This window comes from Callorhinchus milii, unplaced genomic scaffold (genome assembly GCF_018977255.1).
Source record: "Callorhinchus milii isolate IMCB2004 unplaced genomic scaffold, IMCB_Cmil_1.0 Scaffold3, whole genome shotgun sequence".
In the NCBI taxonomy this organism is placed as follows: domain Eukaryota; kingdom Metazoa; phylum Chordata; class Chondrichthyes; order Chimaeriformes; family Callorhinchidae; genus Callorhinchus; species Callorhinchus milii.
This window is the reverse complement of record NW_024704744.1, coordinates 93301194-93322535: the sequence shown is the minus strand read 5'-3', so window position 1 is coordinate 93322535 and position 21342 is coordinate 93301194. Positions and strand designations below refer to the sequence as shown.

At 40.0% G+C, this 21342-nt stretch overlaps 1 protein-coding gene across 1 annotated transcript in view; it reads right to left on the bottom strand.

The window, feature by feature from the left end:
• Positions 1-21342, bottom strand: part of ppp1cb (protein phosphatase 1, catalytic subunit, beta isozyme) — a 40557-nt gene that overhangs the window by 503 nt on the left and 18712 nt on the right. Inside the window, 6 exon segments of the mRNA NM_001292508.1 lie at positions 611-745; positions 2943-3094; positions 5872-5943; positions 7660-7764; positions 8485-8715; positions 15962-16093. Coding sequence (NP_001279437.1) covers positions 611-745; positions 2943-3094; positions 5872-5943; positions 7660-7764; positions 8485-8715; positions 15962-16093 — 827 coding nt within the window.

Below are 21342 nucleotides of genomic sequence, written 5' to 3'. Positions count from 1 at the left end.
GTATTCAGCAATCTTCCCAGAAATACCTTCAAAGCCGTCAAAGAAAAGCAAAAACAACTCTACAACCAATAACAACAACAAATTACATTTACATAGCGCCTTTCATGTCGGGAGGACGTCCCAGGGCGATGGACGGTCAAGGATTTGGACCCGAGCAGTGGGTTGCGATCGCGGGGGAGAGATGGTGCAGGGCAGGAAGGGTAGGAGTAGGAGAGTGGCTGAAGGCACAGTGGAAGAGAAGGGTCTTGAGAGGTGTCTTGAACGAGGCAAAGAAGGGAGCAAGGAGAAGGGACTGTTGGATGGAGTTCCAAAGGGTGGGGGCAGAGAGGCTGAAGGCCCGACTACTGATGGTAGAGCAGGCTGGGCAGCGACGAGGAGCAGGAAAATGAGAAAAACTTCTGTTTTATTTATAGAAATGCTATCCATCGACTTGCCACAAGAAGCTAACAATGATCAAGCTGCAAAAAAGTGCAGATGCAATATCAAAAACATCTTTTCTTTCATTTGCTCTTCCTAATGACCCTGGGTATCGACATTCAAATGAAATGGAACAATTACATCATCAAGCAGTAGAAATAATTATTTCAGTTAATCCTTGGTTGACACGTACCTGAAAAGAACACATTAATGTTTCATCAACACTCATCATTCCTCCAGCATTATCAAACTCTCCACAGTAGTTGGGAGCAGAGAACAATGTAACCAGCTGCCTTTTAGCAAAGAATTCGTAGCCATCTTCAACCACCTGTAAAACACAACAATAAGAGACAAAACCATACAATATTCTATCTTCCTCAACTAATTTTTACCATTCCTCCCCAGTCCCGTTTCCAAACAGAAAGGCAGGCAAGAATTCCACACTATTGCCTTAGCAAACATCCCATTGAGTTGGCGACTTAGACATGCCTATGAATGTACTGGTTAAATAAATGTTTTCTTCCAAGAAAGGGTCTTTTGAAGAAGTATTTTTTAAAAAAAATCTTATTCTTAGCTGAGATTGGAATTCCACTATTATCCTGAGTGACGTATCACTCCATATCACTCTAAGCAATATCAAAACCCTACAGTAGGTCATAACAGAACAATGTAACCAGCATGGTAGTGCATCAACGTACTCCAAACCTGAACTATGCAGCAGTTTTAATGTAAAATTGTTGCTTTTTTTAAATCCAATCTAAAATACAATGAAAATGGCCATGATCTTTCTCAATACAGTATTGTGGATATTTACTTAACCGCTGTCAGGATAAATCTATGTACACATTTAAAGAAAACAGGTTACAGTTCCTGAAATACTTTATGGACTTTAACTTGACTTATGTGTTGTGTGACAAAGTTATTTAAACCTCGACTATAGCGCTATTGCTATAACAGATTACCACAACAACTTGCATTTATATTGCGCCCCTCACGAGGGTAGCATCCCAGAGCCCTTGACAGTGGCGGAGCACCATGTCGAGGTGGGGAGAGGGGGAGGTGACGGTAGGGACAGTCAAATATGAAGGTCTTCAGGCACGACCAGAAGATGGGGAAGGAAGGGGCAAGGCAGAGGGATAGAGGAAGAGTGTTGCAGAGTTTTGAGGATAGTGACTGAAAGCACAGCCGTGGAACGGAGGGCACGATGGACATGCAGAAGGTGGAGGCAGCGGGCTGTGGGCGTAAGCAGGTCGGAGAGGTAGAGAGGTGCCAGGGCATGAAGGGATTTGAAAATGAACATGAAGATCTTGAACTCGATCCGTTCAACGATAGGAAGCCAGTGGAGCTTGGCTAGAACTGGTGCAATACATTGTGTTCCAATCATACAGTGAAAACTTTTTGCAGGACAATTTTAAATTGAATCAATACATCTAAAAACAATAAGAAAAAGGAAGCAACTGGTAACACTGATGTGTACGATAGATCAGTGTAACATCTAATCTCACACCAAATGCTGCCTAAACCCTCACCCACAATTTTGTCACCTCCTGTCTTGATTTCTCAAATGCACTCCTCGCCAGTCTCAAGTTTCATCATCCACAAGGTACAATACAGAAGCCTACTGTCTGTATTCTCACTTGACCCAAATTCTTCATGCCCATCACCCCAAGCCTCTGCCTATATATCGAGTTGAGGCTAAGCATGGCACCTTATGTGTCCAAATACACATTTACCCCAAAATACATAACCCTATTGGAGACAACCCAGAAGAAACTGGATATTTTATAGGGAAAATGAAATGTTACCTCCACTATAACTTGGGATTTGGACGCCAGTATCATCAAGAATCCATTATTCTTAATGCTACACCTATTATTTATTCCAAATGCTACTCTACCCATTATTTTAGGACAAATAAATAAACTGCAAGTCTGATCTTCAGGTTAGAGCTCTCAATACAATCTTGAGAAGCCTAGTTTGAAGGAGGAGGGAAATCAGATGAAGTGTAACCCCTGAGTCACTCACATCTATTAAATCCTATAATTATCCTATTTTAGGAAGCTAACTCAAAGAAGTGTATTGAACTAGCATTACCTAGCCTTGCTTAATTCATAATACATTTTACAAGCAACCAAAATTAGGCCAAGTTTGACTTTAACAGAGACAGAATATTGCTCTGCAATCAGCAAATATTTTACTTAGATAATTTGTGGAAGACTGGTACATTCCCTTCTTTGATGCAGCTAAGTACAGGAAACGATGGCCATGTTTAATTTGTTTCAATAAGCATTTCTTCTGGAGTTGGATGGCTCCCATCGCTACACAAAGTAGGGAACACAGACAGCTAACCAAGCAAGTTAGCCAAGGCTATGAATCTCTGGAAGATAATTCAGAGAAAAAAAATGGAATTTCTTGAGTTGCAACATTACATAGTTTCAACTCAAGAAAATAAATCTTTCAATGGCATTTCAGAATAAATCACGGTTAATTTAAGATAAAGTCTCCTTCACAGTTTTTTTTCTTACCTGATGTGCGCGACAGATTAGATCCAAATCGTGCCGGTTCAGAAATTTGCTGACTACATCAGCCCCAAAGGTAAAAGAAACTCCACGGTCATTCTCACCCCAACCTTGAACATCCTTGTCAGGATCTGACCACAGCAAGTCACAAAGCAACCCTAGATGGAAATTCAGAAATATAGTCATGATTAAGGCTGGAAGTCATGATTTTTGGTTCAAAGATTGCAGCCAGTTTATTAACATTGTAGTTTTGGTGCTGTTCGTTCAAGTTAACGATTCCAGTGAGTACAGTATGCACTCCCATTGAACCATCCACCCGTCCAACCCACCCTGCGCTTCCATTGGACCTTTCGTCAGTCCATCAACACATCACACACATTCAACTGGACCATTGGAGTCCTGTAGCTCAGTGGTTCGACCATTCGCCTCACAAGCAAGAGACCTGGGTTCAATCCCGGGCAGGGCAGAACATTGGGCAACTTTCATTACTCCACATGCCTGTTTAATTAGCAGTAAATAGGAACTCGGTTGTTAGTTGATTGGTGGATCACTTTTCTGGGGATAATAATTCCTTTAAAAAATATGGTCACTCAATCCTGTTCGTTGCTGTGTTTCACCCACAAAATATAGTCAATTCACTTTATGGTATATTCTGTGAAGCACTTTGAGACGCATCAAAGACGTGATAAGTCACTATATCAAATGCAAGGACTATTATCCTACCAGTCATTAAACATTGGGACAACTATAACAAGTTGCGCGTGTGTTAAAAGTTGTGGTTTTCGGAATCAAATCCCAGCCTGCCATTTTCTTACAGCCTTAGTCATGATGCAAAAAGGAGTAGTGATTGTTGCAATAATTTATTTCAACTCAATTTCAAAACAATTTAAAGATTCAGCTGAAAAGGTTCAGCCCATTGTTATTTTAACACGTTTCTCTGAAAATGATTTTCATAAGTAGGACATTCATTACTCTGGAAATAGAATACTGTAGTACATTACCAGCAATGATGGAGGTCATTTAGCCCCAGAGTGCTAGTACTCTAAAACAGTTATTTGTTTAGTCACACTCCCCTCTAGCTTTTCTACCCCACCCCCCACAATATTCCGGTCTCTTTCCCCAAAGGGTATTCGGTGCAGGAGATAATTCTTTATTATACAGTTAACAAAGGGGTAGAACTATTGCATTCCACAGAACTATTTATGGAGTCATTTGTGGAGTCCCGTAGCTCAGTGGTTAGAGCACTCGCTTTGCAAGCGAGAGACCTGAGTTCAATTCCAGGCAGAGGGCGAAACCTTGGGCAAGTTTCCTTACTCCACACAGAGCCTAATAATCCTTCAAAAAACCAAAACCAATAATAAATTGGTCACTTTCAATCTACGACTGTTTGTGGGACATTGCTGTGCGCGATTGGCTGCCGCGTTCGCCCACAAATATACGGTCAATTCACTTTACAGTGTGTGCTGTGAAGTGCTTTGGGACGTCCTCCCGACATGAAAAGCGCTATATCAAATGCAAGAATTTTTATTATTATGACTAATAAGGGCTTTTCTTTATTACATTTAATTTGTGATGGATCAAGCACAATTTCTGGGGTAGGACTTACATACATAATTTCTGAAGCCTTAGCTTGTTGCATTTCCTTGAATGCACAATGCAGAATGTACAATCGAGTTGTGAAAGTAATGGTGATTCAGAAAAAAATATAATTTCGTTGAGTGAACTGAGGCAGTTCATTTAATCATCAGGAACCATTATGTAATCAAGCTGCTAGTTCTCCCAGACTGGAGTGAATACTTCCATGTAGCTCAGACAGAACAGCAGCATTGAGTTACATGCCCTTAGAATTTTCACTCTTTCATCATTTAAGGGAATACTGGTTAGCAGCTCCCCAATACTGAAAAATTCCTAGGAAGGAACGTCATAAGACAAGTCATAAGGTTTATACCCATAACAGCATTTACTAGCACTGCTTATACAGTTCCCTTCAAAACAAAAATCAGAAGTGCGTCAAAACACCAATAACTAAAAGTGTAAAAACACAGAGGTCATGCTTCTTCAAGGGGAAACTTGAGTGCATGGTGCCAAGTTCTCCATATGGTTTGGCAGATTTGCCAAAGGTAATTAAAATTAAGAGACAATCTGGTATAATTTCTTTTGAACTCCTGCAAAGGGCCTAATGTGCTTTTGAATTGCTCTTGGCTCAGAATGATCAGATGTTACTTTGATGTTAAATGCGATAACTTCAAACTTAAAATATTATTCAGTGAAGACTTGGATCCATTTTCTACATCAGTCACTGACGCATACTGAGCTGTAAAATTCTGTTAACTGCAGGAGATGAAACAGTGTCCAGTCCTTTGTACTCTACTGCCACTGTACAATGTTACATTAAAATTATTAGTGTTTAGTGTGTAGCTGCACGCGTTTCCATAGTGCAAATTAGATTGTACGAAAAACCCGAGGCTCACGTTTCTTGATGATCTCACTCCTTGGATATATTCCTACACACAACAGTTTAACCTTTGGATCACCCTAAATGGCAAAATCCAAAAGTTTCCAACATACTAAAATACTTTTGCTGGCATGTTATTTGCAAAGATGATTGTACCGTGTTCTTTCAAACTGGATGTACATGAAATTGTGCAAATCTATTATAAATGGAAGAGTTAATCCAGATGAGTAATTTTCTAGAAACATCATGTAATTTAAGTTTAAAAATTGCAATTAACAAAATTCTCTATTTACTAATTGGCAACATGTAACAGAGTCGCAAAGTCAGCAGTGTTAAAGGACTTGACATTTTCCTGCTTAAATCAGGTAATACTATTTCAATATTTTTGTGATCTTCTAAAACTGGTGGAAAAGGGGGTAAGGAGAGGGAAAGGTTACTCAAATACATTTCTAAAAAGCTTTTTTTTCTGACGAGCCTTACCTGTGTCAGGGACATCGGTCGGTCTCATAATTCTGCGGATCTGTTCCATTGATTGTAAATCTGGCGAGAGCCCTGTGAAATGTGGCACAATCAAGGGGAGGGGGAAAGAAATAGAGTCAAGTCAAACTTTTATTTAATTGACTGACAAACAGGTTTGCAGTGCTACACCGGTTAACACAACAATCTTTTTGAAAATTGTAACCCTGTCACCCAGTTTTAAATTTTCTGAAAAAAAACGCATCTCATCACAAGTCAATTAAGAAAAACCGTAGAACATCTGCTATTAATAAAGTTCATAAATTCCCTGCCATCAGACAGGTCTTTCATAACTCAGTATGATACCCTTTATTTTGTATAGGATGTGTATATAACTTGACTGTATATTGACTGTATATTTGTGGGTGAAACGCGGCAGCCAATTGCACACAGCAGTATCCCACAAACTGTCGTGGACTGAAAATGACAAATTTATTATTGTTTTGTTTTGGAGGAATTATTATTAGGCTCTGTGTGGAGTAAGGAAACTTGCCCAAGGTTTCGCCCTCTGCCTGGAATTGAACCCAGGTGTCTTACTTGCAAGGCAAGTGCTTTAACCACTGAGCTACAGGACTACACGTTTCTAGAAATTACAGGGGTGTATGCTGGATGAAAAGAAACTCAAATGGCATATATATTTGTTATTTACTCTGCTCACCATACTTTGCCAACCTTGGTTATTGATCATCTGAAACTAAAATCATTCCAATTGACCTTCTGTCCATTTCCTAATCCCGTATTCATCTTTTCCAAGAATCACGAGTGTTATTATCTACGACCATTATTTACTACTAAAACCACATTACCATCTATTACAAAGTTATTGTGTTTTGCCCACAAAACCTAGTCAATTCATTTTACAATATATTCTGTGAAGTACTTTGAGATGTCTCAAAGACGTGATAAGGTGCTATATCAAATGTAAGCATTATTATTATTGAACCTTTTTGCCTCATCTTACCATAGAAATTCAATTTTTTGTCATTCACCTCCAGCAAGGGGAGGGAATACAATAGGTCTAAGGGGAAGAAAAGCAAACCAGACCAATGTTGATTTGCCACTGCAGAACTATGATTCCTGCTACAGTGCAGGTTTCATGTTCTTCACATGCAGCACCTTTTCACGGTGATCACAAAATAACTGCATGCTGTGGAGCAATAAGTCAAGACTGGCCTCTGTGTTCTAGTTGGGCTACCACTTTATTTCAGTAAATTTAATTCCACATTTCTGACTGGACATGCCATGCAGTTACCCTCCAGAAAATTCTTAATAATATTGCTTATTTTAATAGTTGGCTGGAATATTTTTTAAAACAACCTCCAGAGCCAAATATCTTCAATTCCAATTTATGCAGCAGCATCCACCAATCAGACTTTGAATTTTATAATTTACAATTTGGGCAAAAATACATCTATCATGAGTTAATTTCATGTAAATTAACTGATCTGCAAATAACTTGGAAATGTCTAATAGATTTCATTTTACAGCTTTGTCTCCAATATTTATTTCCATTAACAAGAAAATTTTGTTTTGCCAGTCACAACTATTATCCCATACAAATCAACCAACTGGAATGTTCAGTTCCCAATGGAAAATATTAAGAACCTTCATTAATCCCCACAAGCATTTTTTTAAGCTAAAGCAGACATCCAAAACAGTAGACTCAAATGATCTTAGGTATTCACAGTAAAGTTAAAAAAATTAAATTCACACATTTAGAAAAACTTCTGGTACAGCATTACAGAATCTCACCTCCATGGCAACAGAAGATTTTTTCATCCACAATGGCTGCAATCGGCAGACAGTTGAAACAGTCCGTGAATGTCTTCCAGAGTTTGATATTAAAACGTCTTTTGCCTAAACACACGACAAGAGGATTGAGAATTGAAAACTTTTTTCAAACGATGCCACACAGAGGTAACATGCTCCCAGGTGATACTGCTCCAAAATTAACTGACTAACAACCTTGCCTGTTGCAACTTCTGATTCTACCCACAGAAATTCGTGGATACCATTGAACATTTTCACACACGAATGTGACTTGTCTGAGATTAAGAACCAACAACCTGAAGGATCACAGATACAAGCCTACATATATGTATCATTTTGCCTTTTTTAATATTTGTAATCACTGTTTAAAAATAGCACCCAGTGATGTGTTCATCACTAAAACAGTTACACCTAAAGGATTTGAATATCTGCACAAACAACTGAACACGAGTTGATAAAAATTACTGAACACCGTCCGCACAACACTACCAAACCTGTGAGTGATTTGTAATCTAAAATAAATCAAGTCTAGATTATGTCAATTATTAGGTAGTTGGGGTCACAAATAAGAAAACCAATAAACTCAATTATTTGATTTAAAAAACCCGCAGAAATCTAGTAATTCTGTCCCTCTTAAAAAAATCTTAAGGTGGAATTTGGACTTCAAAGCCAAAGATGGCACCAAGCCGTGGATATAAATTTTAAAATAGCTTCTTTCCCATTAAAATCATGTTGCAAATTTCCAATGACAAACTGAATAACATTGCCCAACAAATTAAACAGGAAAAACAATTACTGGATACTCACACTCATCATAGAAGCCGTAGATGCGATTTATGCTTGCACACTCATGGTTCCCTCTCAAAAGGAAGAAGTTTTCTGGGTATTTGATCTTATATGCTAGAAGAAGGCAAATAGTTTCCAATGACTGCTTGCCTCGATCTACATAATCTCCCAAAAACAGGTAGTTTGCTTCAGGTGGAAAGCCTCCATACTCAAACAACCTCAGAAGGTCTGTGTATTGTCCATGAATATCACCTGAAAGAACAGAATNAAAAAACACTTTACAGTACAAACCATGTCACATTCATGTCATGTCAGATTCTGCCTTACAAGAGATTTTCATATCATCTAATCATCCAAAACATTGTAGTATGGAAAAGGTCATTCAGCCCAACTAGTCCATGCCAGTGTTTATACTCCACACAAACTTCAATTCCTCCTAATCAGCCTCCTACATTGCTCGATTTGCTTCTCACGACACATTCTGTTTCCTCTTTGTGCTTCATGTCACTTGTATATTGGAATGGAACATTTTGAAAATGGAACTTATGAAGCAACAGGATAATCCATGCAATAAATTAAAAACAGCATTTTTCAGAGTAAAATTAAATTATTTTGACGTCTCAATCGCCCGACATATGGACTATATTGGGCACAAACAGATCAAACAGATAATTATTCCTCTGGTTCAAGATTGCAGCAAGAGTTGCTCCCGCTTATAAGCTTCTGCACATCCATATGCCATTCTTGCTAAATTTCGTCTTCCAGCAACCTCAGAGAGTCAAATTTAAAATCCTTCCTCTGACCTTCAAATGTCTCTATGGTCTTGTCTCACCAAACCCAACTTACCCATACCTATATTCTAGCCGATAGATACCATTCTTCCAACTCGGGTAAATTACTTGCTCCTTGAACCTTCACCTTGTTGCTATTCTCTGGAACCAGTTTCCCAAATAATTTGTCTTCCTATTTTTTCCCTGCCTAATATATGACTTCAGTCATGCCTTTGGTCAACATCTTGAAATACTGTATCGTACTCATCTATTTGAGTCCACCAACGCTGCAAATTTCTTTCATGTGGAAAATAATATAAACACAAGTTCTTAAACTGGTCTTTTAAAAAAGCAGCTGGCGGTTCATTTGTTCTTCAAAGAACCAAATATGGGAAAAGGCCAATCTTGAATCCACAGGCTAAGATATTTTTAGCACCGAATTATATATTATGGCTTTAATGCGTCACTTAGTTGCTTGATCAAATAGGCTCAGGAGAAGTGTTTTGTAATTCATCTGTATAACAGTAAACCAGACTAAGTGCTTGCAAGGGACTTATCATCCACCTGCCATGTTGTGAAAGAGAATTTATCCAAGACAGAACAAATTGTTGGCGGTGGGGAAAAAAGGACAATAGAGGAGGTAAACTATTGGATACAATTTTCACATAGTTTCCTAGTAATTTACTGTTATAACCTTTATGGTGATTCTCAGAACTGAACGTTATGTCCAAGTTTTAATGCAATTTCTAAATACCAATCTCTCTCTCATTAAATATCGTGGTGCATTTTCTCCACCATCCCCAAATCAGCTGAAAGCAATGTCTATTGCACTTTAGAACTTCAGAGGAATGGAGGAGAGAAAAGGTAAGAAAATAAACAGGAACTAAAAGCTGATTTCTAAATCTCCTCCCATAGTCGCTTAGGCCAATTGTACAAACCCTAATCAGCCTTCTTGGCTGAAATCAGATAACAGCACTAACTGGGCATTTAGCCTTGCACCTTTTTGGCTGAGTACCACACTGGTCGTACATATAATCTTTATTGGAGAGTCCAAAAAAGCTTTTTTTGCCTTTCACTACGTGCAGGTTTTCAGTATCTATACTGCACTTCTTCCTCGATACTTATTTGCATTCTCAGTGATATTTAGAGTTAAATTGGTCCTCTATACTCATGACATTCTGAATCAGTCTAACCTCTTAGGTTTCCCCCCTCAACCCCTCAAAATTCCTTTTTCTAAAAGTTGTTTCTGGATTGAATCTCTATCGCAAACTACACTTTAAATTCAAAACAATGCAAAATTATTCCATGTGGTTTGCTTTAACACCCTTTAATTACGAGAAAATATTTGCTCTAATGTCACCTTCACTCCTGTAGATTCCTGAAGGTTGAGTCATGCACAACAGTCACGTCCACAAAATTCCCATAATTGGCACTTACGGTATCAACTTAGTGGACCTTGCTGCAATTTCCATTCACTAATGAATTAACAAACCTCATTTCAAACTTTTGAAGCAGTTATATAACCTCCAGCATTTATAAAGTGCCATTTACATAAGAGTCTTAAAGTGATTAACAATGGGAGCGGTAGACAATTAGCAAGAAGAGGGAGGAACTTAGAGGTGACTGAAAGTATGGTTGAAACAATTGGTCAGAGACGTAGCAAGACAAAGTGATTTTTGTCACAGGTGTGATTGTTAACTGTTTGGGGGAAAAATGGACTTGAGCAGTGAACCTGAGTTGAGACGGTAATGTAGGCTAAGCCCAGAAGATTGCACAAGACTATGAAGAGACTTGAAAACAATAAACGAAGCCAGCAGAACTCAACAAGGACGGGAATGGAAAGCAGGGCATGGATCATTGCGATCTGAATTAGCTGAACTATATGTAGGCTTGAACAAAGGTGGTTAGAAAAGAAAAAGAAAGTTATTTATTCCTAGAGGTTGCTGCTGCACAAACTATACATTGGTGGTGAGGCAGGGATGTAAACAAGCAATATGTAGAGGCAAAGGAAGGTTCTTGTAACTGATTTGAAACTCATCTTATATACTCAGCATTTGGTCACAGAATCTTTTGCAAAATTATGGTGGCTATTTACATAGGTGAATACAGCAGCCAATATTCACACAGCAATATCTGATAAACAGCCAAGAGGTAAATGACCTTTCCACCCCCCACCAGGAAGATTGTTGACAAGGACACAAAGAGAAACTCCTTTTTTTCCAAATTGTGTCATGGGATTTTTAAACCTCCACCTGAACAGGCAGACAATCTCAGTTTAAAGTCTCACCTGAAAGACAATGCAATGCTTCCCCAGTAAACGCTCCGGGATGCTACTCCGTGTGAAGGGCGCTAATAAATGCAAGTTGTTGTTGTATGCATTGGAGCACAAACCTTGGTTATTAATTCAAAGGGGGACTTCAGTCCACAATCTGCTGATTCAGAGGAGACAGTGCTACTGATTGAACCAGGCTGGACAATGACACTCTGGGTAAAGAAATGCTCCCTTGGTGTTTCTCCTAAAATTGCCCTTTGCAACCCTGAATCCTCTTAACACATCTGAAACTGTTGTACTGGATTTAATTTCTCAATCCAGATTAAATTTTAACTACACATCCAGATCACTAATGAGCTTGTTTTCAGTCTGGCAGTTAACCCCTTTCTCGTTTCTCCACCTGGTTATGCGCATACCCACATTAGTACAATTTCATTGACTGGATGGTCATGTCTTAATATGGTAGCAGTTCTTTGTTGTTTGCTTTGCTGCCATGCTTTGCAGGGATGGCTACAAATTCAAATTTAAAAAATAATCTTTTAATCAATTGCTCACATACAAATGCAAATGTACCAACAACGGTTAGATCCAATGGGTCTCAATACCCAAACCATTTTGTCTATAACAGATTATAATCTAGATTTTAAAATTATGAGTGATGGACATCCGCACTAAAAAGTAAACCTAGTATATAATCGTGTAGTCAATCAATCATGAACCTTTTCTGCAAAGGTTCCCACTAAGCCTTGGCAGAAATACGCATACATTCTCGAGCTCCCATACTGATTTGAAGCTCCTATTCACTCTGCCAGCATTCGTGCATTATTTACGCAGACGTCAGGCTGAAGTGCTGTCTTTAGGGACATGTGTCTATGAGAAAATGATTTATTAAAATTACTTCGTGAAATCTTGCTGTGCAATCTGGTTGACTAATTTGGCTGGAGGAATGGGTTGCTTCATGAATGTAATGTGGTAGGAAAGGTCACCTTTTGAAAATGCTTTTGTTGCACAAATTCTGTAAATGTTTGTAGCAGCATTCAACCTCTTCCTATAGGATAAAATTGCCTGACTTCAGAACAGGAAAAATGAGTTAAAACAAAGTTGACTTGACACATTCCTGTATTTTCAACTTCCTGCGTAAACAGGTCTGGTAAGCATATTTGACAAAAGAACAAAGTTAACAAAACTGCCCAAAATAATACTTGCTCTGAACAGAACTGGTAGAATAGTAATGAACTCCCCGGTCAGAGGCTTTGCTTTCCCTCCACTAAAAATAATTTTGACAACCCATAGTAGTATTCAATGAATTTAATTCATTCAAAACTCCGCTTCCCAACTACTCACCAACACAAAACTCCATACCCCTATCACACCTTGGGCAAATTGCCTTACTTCACACGCCCAACAAAAATTGGTCACTTCAATCCACAACTGTTTGTGGGACACTGCTGTGCGCAATTGGCTGCCGCGTTTCGCCCACAAATATACAGTCAATTCACTTTACAGCATATTCTGTGAAGCGCTTTGGGACGTCTAGAAGACGTGAAAAGCACTATATCAAATGCAAGGATTATTATTATTAAGGTGGTGAGGACGGCCCAAGGCCTCTAACAGTCTGTTTTGAAGTATAAGGTGAGATACATATTTGTAAGATATTTATTTTGTGCGGAGAAAATGGTCAGTATAGCATTGGAGTGTCACCTGGCTTAGACTTTACAAGCTCCTCGGAGGATTGTTAAATTTGCTGATCGTGCTATCTTTGTGGTTTGGTGATTAAAACAGAATTTGCAGATGGATGTTACTACAATTAAGGTGGAACAAAAAGAAAGCTGTATACAATATCTGTGTACTACCACCAACCATTCATTCACTGAAAAATATCTAGTCCATGTTATTATCAACAAGCTTAATCAAATAGGCAAACACACAATTTAAGTAATTAGATTTTTTTCTTTGAGACCCTATTTCCACCGAGAAAAGTATATTAGCAATATCAATTTTCAACAACCTAACAGCGATAAGGATATCAGACTCACCATTAATTACAAACAGACGTGCAAAGAGCTCAACTGGTTTTCTTTGGAGAGATACACAGGTAAATTTAAAGGAGGCCACTTTATTTGGACTAGGGTCAGGAGGTCATGTTATTTGGACTCGGACCATAAAACTAGAGCAGAAGAACAAAATTAGAAAGTCTCAAGTAAAAATAGAGGTGGGGGAGGGAGGAAAAGAGAATTGGGAGCTCCAGTTTCATACCACATGCTGCTATTAAATGCAATGGAGCCCCTCTAGTTCCTCCATGCAAAAGTTACTGGAGTGGCTGCGATTTTTTTGAGAATCTAGAAAATACGCGGTCAATAGTATTATTCTACAGTATAAAAAAATTTGTAAAGTACTTTCAGAAGTCCTCGAAGTGAAGGTGTTCAAATGCTTAGATTACAGACTGGTCTGCTCTCCTAATCACTATTACCAGATTATAAAACTATTATGTTATACTGTACTAAGAGGCAGCAGGAGCTATTGTGAGCTCTCACAGTGAGGAACAGAAGGAAGCAGCAGATACTCAAGCAAAAAACATTCAAGTTCATTAAAATAAATAATAATGTGGTCATTCAACCCACGACAGTTTATGGGACGCTGCTGTGCACAATTGGCTGTCACGTTTCACCTACAAAATATACAGTCAGTTCACTTTACAGAATATTCGGTGAAGCACTTTGAGACGTCTTGAAGATGTGCTAAGGTGCTATATCAAAACCAAGGATTATTCTTATACAGAATGAGCACCCCTGCTCATCCCCATCAGATTCACCATTTTATATAGCTCCTTCCACCTCTCGAAGGCATCTCAAAGTGCTTCATAGAGCCAACTAGGAGCCCCAGGTGGCTGTGGGGGGAGCTGAGGAAGGAGCCAAGGGAAGGGGGGGGGGGGGGGGGGATTCCATTGAGGATTTTCAAGCTTGAAAGCTGGTTATTTAACCTCAGTGCACAACCTAGGAAACGATTTCATAGCTACTCTTAAGAAGTGTCAATAAAGTTACTGCTGTAGATTATAAATAGAACTTGAGCAACTTTAGATTAGGATTCACGCTGAGTTATGTACTCTACTGACATTAGCCTACCCTCAAGCAAATGTTCTTTGAGGCATGGCAATAAAACAGATACTCCATGCTTTCAATATCAAACTATGTATTAATAAATGCCTTGCTAAGCTCCAAAAAATAAATTAGGAAGGGTGGAATACAGAGGACGGACAAAAGGACTAAGCAACATTTGTAGGAACAAGGTCTAGCAACAGATCTTAAAATTTATCCTCCCCACATGCACAGACTTTTTTTTAAAATCACACCCTACTGTGCCACATGGGATCTTGCCAAATTTGATATCTAAGACCATCTTAGATATCAAATCTAAGCAAGAGAATTTGGGTTTGATTCCTGGTAGGGTGAAATGTTGGGCAAGTTTCCTTACTCCACACGCTTCGATTTGTCTAGCAGTAAGTAGGAATATGGTTGTTAGTTGATTGGTGGATCACTTTTCCAAGGGTAAATTCCTTCAAAATAAATAAAAATAATTTGGTCACGCAATCCACGACCGTTTGTGGGACACTGTTGTGTGCAATTGGCTGCCGTGTTTCGCCCACAATATAGTCAATTTACTTTATAATATATTCTGTGAAGCTCTTTGAGACGTCTAGAAGGCGTGTTAAAGCACTACATCAAATGCAAGAATTATTATTATGTTACCAGCGTAACCCCTTTATTTTCCAGAAACACTCTTCAAGCGCAAACAATGAATTTTACCTATGATCATTTTATTTTATGTAACCCCCTCTCCCAGCATTTTTAAATCCATTCATGTCACATCAGCTGCTAAATTTAGAAGACTTCTTCCTAATTTCTTTCTCTTGAGGGATCAATTTGCCCTCCTTCATCCACTACAAGAACCTCTGCTGAAGGTCAACCTGAAATATGAATCTTTTTCTTTCAGACGCCAACTTCTGAATTTTCAGCATTTTCAACTTCAAATCGGAGCAGTCATAATTTTGTTTTTTTCAAATCACTTTGAACTGGATTAAAACTGGCCAAGCAAATCTTGCTTCAGAAAGACTTCATTAAATAGTCAGTTTGTTCCAAGGAGCAATCAATTTTTTTTCTGTTGGCCAAATATCTTTGATTGATAATTGCACCAACCCGTAGTTTCAAGGTCTCTGCCTCCAACAACACACAATTATTCTTGTGATAAATTGAGCAGCTTCCACATATACAAAGTCTCTGTATATATTTGAGGGGTGGGGGGCGCGGAAGAGAGAGAAGCTGGGGAAGAGAGAGAGAGACCAATCAGTTTGCAGCCAAACTCTGCAAAAACAAAATTGCAAGTGTTCAGCAATACAGAACTGGTGAACTAAGTATAAGCTATTGAATGAAGCAGGATGAAACAACAAACACCGCCTTACCGCAGATCTTTAATGGTGCCTCCAATTCCAAGAGGATAGGTTGGCTGAGAAAGATCTCTCGTGATTTTATACACAGGCCTCGAACTTCAGCCTCAGTCATCTGTACAATTTTTCCAGGGCGACATCCTCGCACTGAAATAAAAAAAGGAAATCTTTTAACAGGAGTTCTTTTAAAACACATTTTTTTAAAAAAAAACTCTGCTTCTCCCTTACGCCACTCCATCATTTAAGGAGAAGGGATATCCAATAGACAAGTATGTGGACAACTCCAGAACAGTATTTGTACCCTTATAGGAATAAATGGTCTTCATTCTATTTGAACTTCAAATGAAAGGGAACCCCTTCTAAATTCAAATTTTGTCTAACCAACTGCTTTTGTAGTAGATTTAAAGAAGAATTATATTTTTGTACATTTTTAGAAGCGGAAACAGAAACAGCAAAAATAGATCACTCAGCTTCCTTACATGAACAGCAAATGGCATAAATTCTGCACCAACTTCACCAAAAAGCAACTAATCAACATTCCTTTAATTACAGTCAACAAAAGGACTATATCAAAAGACCATTTATTGGAATTGTAAACAACAACAACAAGATTCCATTTATAAAGCGCCTTTCACGTCAGGAGGACGTCCCAAGGCGCTGCACTGTTGGGTCATGACCCGAGCAGGGGGGAAATGGTCAGGGTGAGGGGAGGGAAGGAAGGGAGCGAGGAGGGGGAGGAAGGGAGGGAGCGAGGAGGGGGGAAATGGTCAGGGTGAGGGGAGGGAAGGGAGGGAACGAGGAGGGGGGAGGGAAGGGAGGGGGCGAGGAGGGGGGAAATGGTCAGGGTGAGGGGAGGGAAGGGAGGGGGCGAGGAGGGGGTAGAGAGTTGAGAGGGGAGCTGAAGGCACGGTCAAAGAGAAAGGTCTTGAGACCGGCCTTGAAGGAGGAAAGGGAGGAGGCGGCGAAGGCACTGGGGAATAGAGTTCCAGAGCCTCGGGGCTGAGAGGCTGAAGGCCCGACCACCGATGGTAGGGCGGTTGGGGCGGGGGATGTAGAGCAGACCGGAGCCAGAGGAACGGAGGGTACGGGCAGGAAGGTAGGGGGATAGTAGGTCAGAGAGGTAGGAGGGAGCGAGGCCGTGAAAGGCCTTGTAGGTAAGGATGAGGATCTTGAATTCGATCCTCTGGGGGATGGGGAGCCAGTGGAGGCGAGCGAGGGTGGGAGTGATGTGGTCCCGAAGTCTGGTGTGGGACAGGACACGAGCTGCAGAGTTCTGAATGACCTGCAGTGTGGAGGGAGGGGCCGGGAAGGCCGACGAGGAGAGAGTTCCCATAGTCCAGCCTTGAGGTGACAAAGGCGTGAACCAGGGTTTCAGCCGTGTGAGGGGTGAGGTAGTGCCGTAGTCTGGGACTCACTCTCAAAGTAGAAATCGATAAAAGACAACAATTATTGCTGATTATAGGCCATTCAGAACTATATAGAGGGAAACACTACTGATGCAATATCAGTGCAAAGGATATATATTGTATCCTGTTACAGCATTTCTATTACATAGTTAATTAACTGGTACTGCCATGCGTTTACATTATAAACCAAACAGTTACTTATCACGACTGATGATTGAGCAGCTGTACTGTTCAGAAGATTATATATACACTAATAGTTTTTTTTAAAAAAAAGCTCATATTGCTAGTTCAAATCACACAGCCCTGGCTGCAATAAACTTTGGTGGTAACCAATTCCAGGCTACAAACACAAGTTATTTGTAGCTCACCTTTGAATAGCAGATTAGAAGCAATCTACAAAGCAGACCTGTGCAAGTCGCGCTCTATCAAGTTCCTGTTGTTCATATTTGGACATTCACTCAATCAATCCTTTAAACAGACTGAAAGTTCATCAGGCCTTGTAGACAAAATTAAATGCTGGGCATTGCTCATTTTCAGTCAAAGTCATGTTATTTTATTGAAAATTGTGCCAATCAATCCTCAACCCACTTAAACTTCCTTGCATATTAGTTTTTTTTAAACTTTCAGCTAGATATTAAGATGTGCAGTAGGTAGTTTTGCAGAACCCCAAATCATTGACATCAAACTCCTATCGAGCTAAGATGCTAACATGTCTATAGAAACACTGTGCTAATTACACAATAGTTGCAGACATTGATTTAATGAATTATTTGGCTTCAACATAACCCACTAAGTAATAACAAATTGAACAATTTATTTTCAGATTCGATATATGCTAATGAAGGGGTTGGGAGTACTTCATATTTCTAAATGCAGTTTTGATGTATAGTATCTATCTTGGCTAAAATATTTTTAACCTTCAGAACTGATCCAGTTTTAACTAAAGTATTACCAGATGAATGCTGATATTGCCCTGAAACAGAACTAATGTTAAAAAAACAAAAGGCTCACCAGGCCCATTTCAGATATTTTTCAGGAAACATTTCCAGTTGTCCTCCATTCCTGTTTAAGGAGTGCTTCAATGTCCACTCCTGTTAGAATGGTTCTAAGAAAAAATTTCCCAAGGACGAGGATCTTGAACTCGATCCTCTGGGGGATGGGGAGTCAGTGGAGTCAGGCGAGGGTGGGAGTGATGGGGTCGCGGAGCCTGGGGTGTGAGAGTACACGAGCTGCAGAGTTTTGGATGATCTGCAGGTTGTGAACGGAAGAGTTGGGAAGGCCGATGAGGAGAGTTCCCGTAATCGAGCCTTGGGTGATGAATGTGTGGGTGAGGGTTTCGGCAGCCTGAGGGGTGAGGCAGTGGCGGAGTCTGGCAATGTTGCGGAGGTGGTGGTAGGCAGTGCCGGTCATGACGCGGATGTGGGGGAGAGAGGACAGTTCAGGGTCAAACAAGACACCCAGGTTCCTGACCGGCTTAGTGAGGTTGAGTGTGCAGCCGTGGAGGCTGATGCTGCCGGCGCCTGATGTGCGGAGGCGCTGGCGCGAGCCAATCAGGTGGGCCTCGGTCTTGCTGACGTTGAGTTGGAAAAAGGTGACCCTCGTCCAGGACTTGTTGTCGGACAGGCAGTCGGTCAGGACCTCAGTAGTCCTGGAGTTCAGGGTGGAGGCAGAGAGGTAGAGTTGGGTGTCATCCTCATACATGTGGAAATTTACCCCATTTCTGTGGATGACGTCACCAAGGGGGAGAATGTAGAGGGAGAGGAGGAAGGGACCGAGGACAGAACCCTGAGCAACACCGCAAGAGACAGTGCGGGGCTGGAGGAGAAACTGTTTGCTGCGATGAAGTGGAAGCGGTGTGAAAGGTAGGACCTGAACCAGTCAAGGACAGAACCTTGAAGGTTGAGGTGGGAGGAGAGGCGGTGGAGGAGGATTGAGTGGCCAACGGTGTCAAAGGCGGCGGAGAGGTCGAGGAAGACAAGGAGGCATAGGATGTCGTTTGTGATCTTGACCAGAGCAGTTTCTGTGCTGTGGGCAGCACAGAAACCCGATTGGAGGGGTTCATGGAGGGGGTGAGAGGAGAGGAAAGAGCGAAGCTGGGAGGCAACGGCTCTCTCAAGGACCTTGGATAGGAAAGGGAGATTTGAGATGGGTCGGTAGCTGGATAGCTGTGATGGGTCAAGAGAAGGTTTTTTCAAGGTGGGGGTAATAGTGGCTGTTTTGAGGGGGGGAGGAACAGTGCCAATGAACAATGCAGTTAATCTCATTTGATCCTAAAATGTTCCCTTGGGTGTACAAGAATTAGCCAGAAGGCTAATTTAGCCTCAATGCTTAACCTGTCTAGCAAAAGTCACCATTGCTCCATTCTCAAAACAGATGTACTGGTTACCATCAAAAACAGCAGAGGGAATCTAGCCAAGCCATTTGAGATGGGGGGGGGAGAAATAAAAATCTGGTCAGAAGGGAAAATCCCAATTAAAATGTAGGTCTTCCACATAACTACAATTATGTGAAGTACAGACAACACAATCCCGATGAATTCAAAATAAAACCCCATTCATACCACACTAATCTGGATTATTTCACTCTGCCCCAGAAACAAAGAGCGTAAATCCCTGAGTCGATTGAATCCAACAAATTGAGCTGACATTAAAACATTGTTCCTCTCATCACCAACAAATAGTATTGACAATTAAATTTAAATTCAGATTGAAAATGTATCTGTCTCGGTATCAAAATAGAATGAGGCAAAGCTACAAAATTGTGCTGCAGAACTAAGTAGTGATTTATACTTCAACATTTACATATATTCCCTGAAGGATAGCTGGTATTCTTAATAGGTTCTAAAAGTAGTAATTCATATTAAACTCTATGAACATAACAGGACAATGCCGGAATTAAATTGTTTTGATAAAATGTAATATTTCTGGGTTATCCTCCATTTTCACCCAATTCTTTACTGTTATGGTCATCTACAAATAGATGTTAAGATTATCTCCTAGTTTGGCAAAAGCCAGCTGCATTGAATTTTGTTACCAGATAAAATTCCTCCAAGACCAGAATCGAAAGATTTTCAATTTATCAAATCAAAGAGATACGGCCCATTGAACAGCAATGCTGCTCTTGCTGAACTGGATTCAAATTTGCCTTCAGATAAAAAGGTTCTTGTCCAGCTCATTTGCTTGCTTTGTTGAAGCTCTCTTGCCTTGCAAAATTGAACTTGTTTTCACTTTTCCTAACTGGGATGCAGGTGGAAAAAAAAACCAAGGCAAGAGACCCAGAAAAGTGGTTGCTCATATACCTATAGCAGCCACTTCTGTTAGCAAGATGCCAAGTTCATTTACTTCCCACCCCAACATGTCAGCAATTATGTGACCTCGGGAAACTGGGAGAAAGGAGAGAGGAAGGATTTGAGAGTTTACTTTCCAAGTACATAACCAGTTTAAAAATGATTGCGCATAATTGTTTGCAATTAGTCCGGAAACAAATTATGAACAAGATCTTTCCAATTTAAACACTCATCTCTAAAATGCCTAGAAAGATTGTACTGTGCAAATTTATACAGTTGGATCAAACTCATGAGCTTTCTCCCCAAAATAAATAATGGATGAATAAGGAGGTCAAATATCTCCTGTAAGCACTCCACAAATGCTTTTACATTTGGATAAGTGATACTGTATCAAAAAAAAGTAGATTCCATAATTCACCTGGTTTCCATGAACAATCTCTCTACAATCATATGTATGATATCTAAAACGACAGCAATGTTACAGCATTTCTAATTCAGGACTCGAGTTCCCTGGAACACACAAGCATATTAGTGACAAGGTAAGACAACGAGGTTAATTTACACATACTTTTATAAAATTTTCTCCATATGGTGCTTTACCATATTTAGTAAAGAGGGAAATACAGTAATCATCTCATTATTACTCTACCATTATACATGACAGTCATCAGCAGTGAAAATCTAAGAAATGTTTGCTTCAGGGA